This window comes from Sycon ciliatum, chromosome 4 (assembly GCF_964019385.1).
Source record: "Sycon ciliatum chromosome 4, ocSycCili1.1, whole genome shotgun sequence".
Classification (NCBI taxonomy): Eukaryota; Metazoa; Porifera; class Calcarea; order Leucosolenida; family Sycettidae; genus Sycon; species Sycon ciliatum.
The window spans coordinates 29,102,834-29,110,254 of record NC_088646.1 but is presented as its reverse complement, the minus strand read 5'-3'; the positions used below and the strand labels follow the sequence as shown (position 1 = coordinate 29,110,254).

Below are 7,421 nucleotides of genomic sequence, written 5' to 3'. Positions count from 1 at the left end.
GACACCGAACCGAACCAGAGTTTGTGTGTGTGTGTGTGTGTGTGTGTGTGTGTGTGTGTGTGTGTGTGTGTGTGTGTGTCTTGCTCTCTGAAGTTCACACGTCCCCAGTACCTAGCTCAACACAAATGCAGGAAGACTCTGCCCTCCTTGTCTCTTTCAGGCACTGCATCACCTGTAGGTGGCAGTTTTCAAGGCTTCAAGGTACATGTATATGTGTGTGTGTGTGTGTGTGTGTGTGTGTGTGTGTGTGTGTGTGTGTGTGTGTGTGAGTGTGTGTGTGTGTGTGTGTGTGTGTGTGTGTGTGTGTGTGTGTGTGGTGTGTATATGTGTGTGTGTGTGTATGTGTGTGTGTATGTGTGTGTGTGTGTGTGTGGACTATCAGTTGAATCAGTTCCATACCCGCCAAGTACTGAGAGTGCCTTTCTGGATCGTCAGGGCAGAATCCCTGGATTTGCCCCAACTTTTCGGGAGATGTCACATTTCCCATAATTCCTTTTTTCAACTTTTTCACCCTTATTTTGTGACATACCGGTAATATTTGATTAGATAACGATGGTATACAATGTACAATGTATATTGCATTTCACGGATGTTCTACCATCAAAAGCGATTTCCCCGGTACTGTTCATGGACGGAGAACTATGTTAGTATAATCCATAATAATATTATACTTATACCGGTACTACAGCTATGGCGCTACAGAATCAACAAAGACAAATAGACAAGTGCTTCCAGATTGAAGAACAATATCAAAACTTGTTTCTTGCACATTGATTTTCAGGCTAATCGAGAAGAATTTCCGGATTTCAGGAGTTCAGCCAAAAATGCGGGATACTCCCGAAAAATCGGGGTACATGTACTTGGCAAGTATGCACTTCCCTTAGATCTAGACACATTCACATCCGGCTGCATGCATTCTCTTCTTTCTGCGGACATTTCGGATTGTGGAGCTCTGTGCCTGCTTCAGTCGAGTAATGACCGACTAGGGAGTGTTGAGAGCCAGTTGTGCTTTTGGGAGCAGAACTGCAGACTGCAGTGTCTCGTGTGCGGGAAAGGGGATCGCGTGAATGCAACCAATTCTATTACGTCGTTCTCATTGGAGTGTTTCACATCGTACATGCATAAGTCAATTAGAGATGACTCTACGTTTCATTTGGGTGAAGTGCTACACCGGCTTGCTACACACGCTCGCTGTGTCTAGTAACACCAGTGCGTTTGCATCTCTCAGCTCGGGCCATTCGGCTGCGTGCGCGCAGATCAAATTTGCATATGCGCCACAGCTTGGCCCTTTGGTTCGAGATGGAAACTTTCAAACTTCAACAACGGTGCCATTCGGGTCGTGTTCTTCGCGTGCTCGACGCAGAGGGAGGTCCGAGTACCTAATTTAATTCACTTTGGTCGCCCGAGGAAAGTGGACAAGTCCTGTCTCTTCACTCTGCAGGTTGCACACGCGTCTCTTTTACTGAGGCTCTCCAGAGAATTACGCAAACATGTTCCGATTATCAGTGACTGACTCGCGGTGTCTTTTGTGGAACGAACAACTTGATGAAATGATTGTCAGAGGGAAACACTTGTCTCGAATGCACAGCTCCAAAACTTTCTTCGTTTGATGCTGCTTGGACACCGCAAGGGGTCATATTTTAACTGTCTTCCGGAATAATGTAGTGTGCCGACATCATGATTCGATTAGAACCTTGAGACACATGCACGTTTTCATCGGCCGTGGTTTGGTCCGTGTTCCACATCTCCCCTTTCTCGTCAGCTGTGCAAACCTGGACCAGAACATGGGGTGAGCACTGCCCTGTGCTGAATCTACAAACACTTTGTATAAAATTTATCGCTTTTTCTTCGTTTTCTTTGGGCATACACCATAATTATCATATACATGTGCATGTGCATGACTGTCCTCCGGTATGCACTGGCTGTAGCAAACCACCCAGGAGAAGAAAGAAAAACAGGAGGAGAATAAGGACAGGAAAAACGTGTGTGACCATGATTGTGGGGAATTAAACCCCTGACCTCTCCATTGTAAATCGATTGCGTATACCACTGCACCATAGGGGACCCGCATGTGCGCGTGCGCACACACACACACGTCCAGTACACACCGAGAGAGATAGAGGACAGATAGATAGATAAATAGATAGATCGACCGAGAGAGAGAGAGAGAGAGAGAGAGAGAGAGAGAGAGAGAGAGAGAGAGAGAGAGAGAGAGAGAGAGAGAGAGAGAGAGAGAGCGAGAGAGAGAGAGAGAGAGAGAGATAAGATAGATAGATAAAGAGATAGATAGATAGATAGATAGATAGAGAGAGAGAGAGAGAGAGAGAGAGAGAGAGGCGGAGAGAGATGGAGAGGGAGAGAGAGAGAGAGGGAGAGATAGATAGATAGATACAAACAATACCATTGTCCCAATGCCACGTCTTCACTTCGCTCATATGCACTAACTTCCACACTAGCATCAAATATCTAGGCCTGCTCGTAGAGAATTCGATAGTGAATGCTGCTGTCTGATGATCGCTCCGATGCGTGAAACTTTAAGTTACAGCTAACACAGCCTTTCGCCTCTGTTGTGTGTGTAGATAGATAGATAGATAGATAGATAGATAGATAGATAGATAGATAGATGGATGGATGGATGGATGGATGGATGGATGGATGGATGGATGGATGGATAGATAGATAGAGAGAGAGTGTGTGTGAGGCAGGGCATCTTCACCTACATTGCAGCCTTCCCACTTGGCCAGGCGGTAGTGGAAGTTCTTTTCTGTACTCTGGATTAGAAAGCAAGGAAGGTGCTTGCTGCAGGTGTACCCCGTCACGTGATACCGCAGTACTTCATATACTTTGAAGTACTACTACAACCAACAAACGACCGCAGATGCATGTATTAGAGTTGTATGTATTTCCTTCCCTCTTCTATTCACAAGTTGTATCAGTAGCTGAACATCATGTACACGTATACTGGATCAATTATTGTTGATGCTGATGACAAGTGCTTCCAATATTCGGTACCAGCACAGTCACGTGGATACGAAGGTCTGGAACGTCAGAACACTTGTGTCTGGCCTGCGCTGCCAACTGCTCAGATAGACACGAATCATTTAATTGGGATAGTCAGCTCACCTCACACAATGGGACTACAGCGCGTATCGCCTACATGTATAAAGTTGGCGCCTAGGCTATAGTAACATACCGGCTATGGATCAAGTTTTCAAATTCATTTCGTTTGCCATGACTGTTTGCCCAGTTATCGCGTGTAGTAATACTCGTCTACATGTATATCGGAAATGTCTTTTGAAACTGATGAATTTGATCACTGAAGGCGATAAAACATATCGCTTATACTAAGTTATACTAGCGATCAAGTTCATTTTCAAAACACAATTAATTTTTTTATTACATTATTTTTGCATCGGTTAAAGTTATTGTATCCTAACCCCTACTGACCTTTATCACCGTGGTTGGCTATCACCCACTCTCTTCAAATGGCCGGTGTTTCCACTGGCCCACTGGGCCTTGGGATGCTGCAATAAATAATAATACTAGTAATATTCATACATGTAGGTAGAGGGAATGGAAAAGGGGAAAGTCTGAAGAAAAAATTGACTGTCACCACGAGGAATTGAACCAGGGACCTTCCGCTTGAGGTCAGCGATGCTCTAACCACTAAGCTACAATGTATGGTGTAGCTGTCATCCCAGCAGAGGCCGTTCAACATTTTCTTCAGACTTCGAAACTCACCATACTAGTACGGTCATAAAAATCGTTGTGGCTTCAAGTGTTGTCAGAGGTCTGGGCAGAGAGAAAGAACTAGTTCGAACTGCGTCCATTTTACGTACCAGTCAGTACACAGTAACTGAGTAAGTACAAAGATTAGTAGCATCGGACTTAGTGATTATCGCATTCTACTCGAAGCTGAGAGCACGACTGAGAACAGTCACGGTGTTCTTCTAATGCAACGTGCAGACGTTTAGGTAGTGCACTGCACGTAGAGTCTACTCTCTAGATCGTTCTAAGATCGCGTGCACTACCAGAGAAAAACAGTCCTCCGCGCACACATCACACGTAAATTTGGTAGGGTATAAGTATTTTTCATTCTAATTGCACAGCCAGCATGACATGTCACATGACATGTCACATGGAGGTCATTGCGCGCGTGGACCGAAGTTCCATGCGGGAGACACTGCATTATCCTTTCGTCCGAATCGTCTCGGATCTTCACCCTAAGTACAATACGTGAAGGGAGAAAGAACACGAACTTAGAGTGTGCAAAGTTCAACTCGGATGGTCAGCCAATTAAATGATAGTGAAAAAGGAGAAGGACAAAATGTTACGAGTTATGACTAACTGTCCACCAACGTAACCAGATCTTATACAGTCAGCGAGTGCGACACAATGGCACAAAACTGACAAGGAGTACTGAGACATTCAGCGACCTGACACCTAGCTCCAACACTTCGCCAAGGCGCAAACCGACAACCTTCCAACTTGGAAAGCTCAGGTTCGGAAAGGTCCAAGAGGGGAAGGAAAGCGCAACGAAGAAGAGCATGAGCTACGCATCACGGCAACAAAGAATGCCGAGAGTTACTGGATGATGACGAAACTAGTAAGACTATTGGACATACCGGCCTTACTACAACTGGACGGCGCAAAGCAACAGAGCACCCAACTAGGGAGGCTCACGTTTATGTAATAGACATAGAAAGGGGAAGCCAAGCGAAGACAAATTGTGACAAACCGAAACGTCAACACCCTACTGAACTCCACTATGACTGTATAAGATCTGGTTACCATGGTTACGTTGGTGGATAGATAACTGTTCGTCATAACTGGTAACAGTTACATGTTGTCCTTCTCCTTTTTCACCATAACTTAGAAGTTAGAGTGTGTTCCTCGTTGGAACAACCAACTTCAGGAGAAAGAACAGTGGAACAAATTAATATGATTCAAACAAGTTTGGGTACAACACTCTTCAGGACTCACCGTTGTACAAAAGAACTAATCTGAACAAAGGAAATGATAAAACAGAGAGAGAGTCCAGGCTGTCCAAGAGAGTGCTCAATACCGATCGGCAGAGCTAGTCCAAACAATAAGAGGACGGGGAAAGTGCTTTAACTCTGAGTTTCACGCACTAAGCGATCATCAGAAAACAGTGATGAGCAAATCGGGATCAGTACTGGTTTACAACAACCAATGCAGGGTAAGCAGGAGACAATGGCAGCACTAACAAGTGAGAAAGTACACCCCTACAGTGCTATCATTGCGTCCTGCGTACCCTCTCTTGGCAGTTACAGTGTATTATCATTTCCGTTGTTCTGTTTTAAAAGGATTGGGAGAATTGAGAAAACTCCTTCAGCTGTGCTCCCCGGTCACAGCTTACACAATGCGCACCATTCTGATTTTCACTCACGTTCTGACGGAACGGTGAACGTGGGTGACTTGAGCCTTCACACACGGTATACTTCCGTGTAGACTGTAGAGTATTATAATTTACATGTAAAAACATCTAGCTGTGCAGCACATGGTTCCGCTGCTAGACGGACCGCTCGTACGCACGCTATGCCACTTGAATGAAGCCTCGCCAAGCTGTTCCACCGGTCATCAGGTCATAGGATCAGTATAAAAGCAGGACGCACGGCGCAGTTTGTTCAGTCCTGGCAGCAGACACCAAGGAGATGTGTAGTGCTCTAATTGTCCGGAGTCGTGCAAACTAAGTGTTCTGGTTTCACTGAGAGTAAGTGTTTGTTCAGTGTGTTTGAATTTTATATTTCATATTTTAGGTGAAACCTTATCGTTTTCAGAGATGAAACCGTACCCGGACAGTGAACCAACTGACAGTGAATCAACTGACAGTGATGCTACGGTAGCAAGTGAGTTAATCGTCCAGAAGATCGTCGCCTCAAATGCCAACACGCCCAAGCCAAAGCAGAAGAGAAGCAGGGCTCCAGCTGGCTACACAGCTGAGGAGAAGCGTGATTGGAGGCGGAAAACGGCCAGTAAGAGAGAATGCCGACGGATAAAAGACGTGCGCAAGAAACTGGAGGAAATGAGATCCATGTTACCTCAAGGCGAAAACGACGAAAAGCTCACCAAGTTGCAAGTCGTCCTGGGTTCAATAGAGTACATCAGAGACCTCAAAAGTATGGTCGACGGTACATTCAGGTGTAGTGCGAGCAGCGGTGAAGAATCAAAATGTGGCTCACCGTCAGTTGGCCTATCGGAAATGCAGAGAAGCCCCATAGCCAATAGCGGCTCCGTATCTTCAAGCATCCTGTCATATCAATTGAGCGGTAAGCCGGTTGATGTGCCGCCCCAGTTGGATCATGCCCTGTCCGATGACGTGTTTGTACACGAATCGCCAATGACGGAGATGTACAAGTATATGTTTGCGGAGAGTAAGCCATTCGCAGTCCACGAACCTCATTATGGATTTTATCATATTTCCCAAGAAAGCGAGTTGGATACGTACTTTGATCAGCTGATCTCAGGCACTCATCCATCACTACTGGGCCACCAATTCCGAGCAATGCCGGATGAGCTTGGATGCTGTCCAAGGACCTTTGCCAGCATGCCCGGTACGGTGAACTACCCTACCGGTTTTCTGGATGTGTTACCACAATGTACCAACGCGTTCGGGCCTTGAAATCTGGCGTCGGAAAATTTATTCATTCAGCGGCTATCACTTTTGGCCTCATTTTCTCTGTGCTGCGCTGATGAGTCCACAAAGGACGAAACAGTTCTGTCTGTAGATTGAGTAGAAACTATAATTATGGAAACTAGTTACTGGTAAACACTTGAATGCAGTTCACTTGATGAAAGTCACTAAATTAGCTTTGAATTACAATGTCATGTACTTGAGAGCTTTGGAGGCCATTGTTCTTACAAGACTGTGATCGTATTTATGTCACTGAGTTGCATGGTGTGGTGATGTCTGCAACATTGATGACACTATTCACAATGCTCTCATAAAAACTATTACAGAGTTTCAATTAATTAAATAACTCGGATACTGAACAATAATAAAATTTTAATGTAATGTGCTCTGTTATCGCACTTTCTGACTGCACCTTATCATGTTACAGTCGTGGACAGTTGCTTCATAACTCGTTCCAATGTGTTCTCTTCTATTTTACATTACAGAGTTTGTCTAGACTAATGGATATTTTATACATTGGGGCTCCCCGCGTGCTAATTTAAATTGCTTTGGAGTGTTGTTATTAGATGGCTGTGATCAACAGCTACTATTTATTTCACTGAGTTGCTTTGTGTGGTGATGTCTGTTACAGAATTTGTCTAAACTAATGAATATAGACAATTATTAATTGTGCGTGAAGTGTGTGGGTTAGCCCTTTCCCAAAGGTGCTTGCCCTTTTTTCGCCCTTTTTGGAAAAGCCCGTTTCTTTCGCCCTTTATTGCGTTTT

General features: G+C 44.8%; 1 protein-coding gene across 1 annotated transcript; it reads left to right on the top strand.

The window, feature by feature from the left end:
* The first annotated feature begins 5,803 nt into the window (after positions 1–5,803).
* Positions 5,804–7,151, top strand: LOC135813502 (neurogenin-1-like). Its single transcript, XM_065326595.1, has 2 exons — positions 5,804–6,395; positions 7,141–7,151. The coding sequence occupies exons 1-2, from the start codon at positions 5,804–5,806 to the stop codon at positions 7,149–7,151; spliced, it is 603 nt and encodes a 200-aa protein (XP_065182667.1).
* Positions 7,152–7,421: the final 270 nt, after the last annotated feature.

Coding starts and splice junctions, on each gene's coding strand:
- LOC135813502 (XM_065326595.1), top strand. CDS start 5,804: ATGAAACCGTACCCGGACAGTGAACCAACTGACAGTGAATCAACTGAC.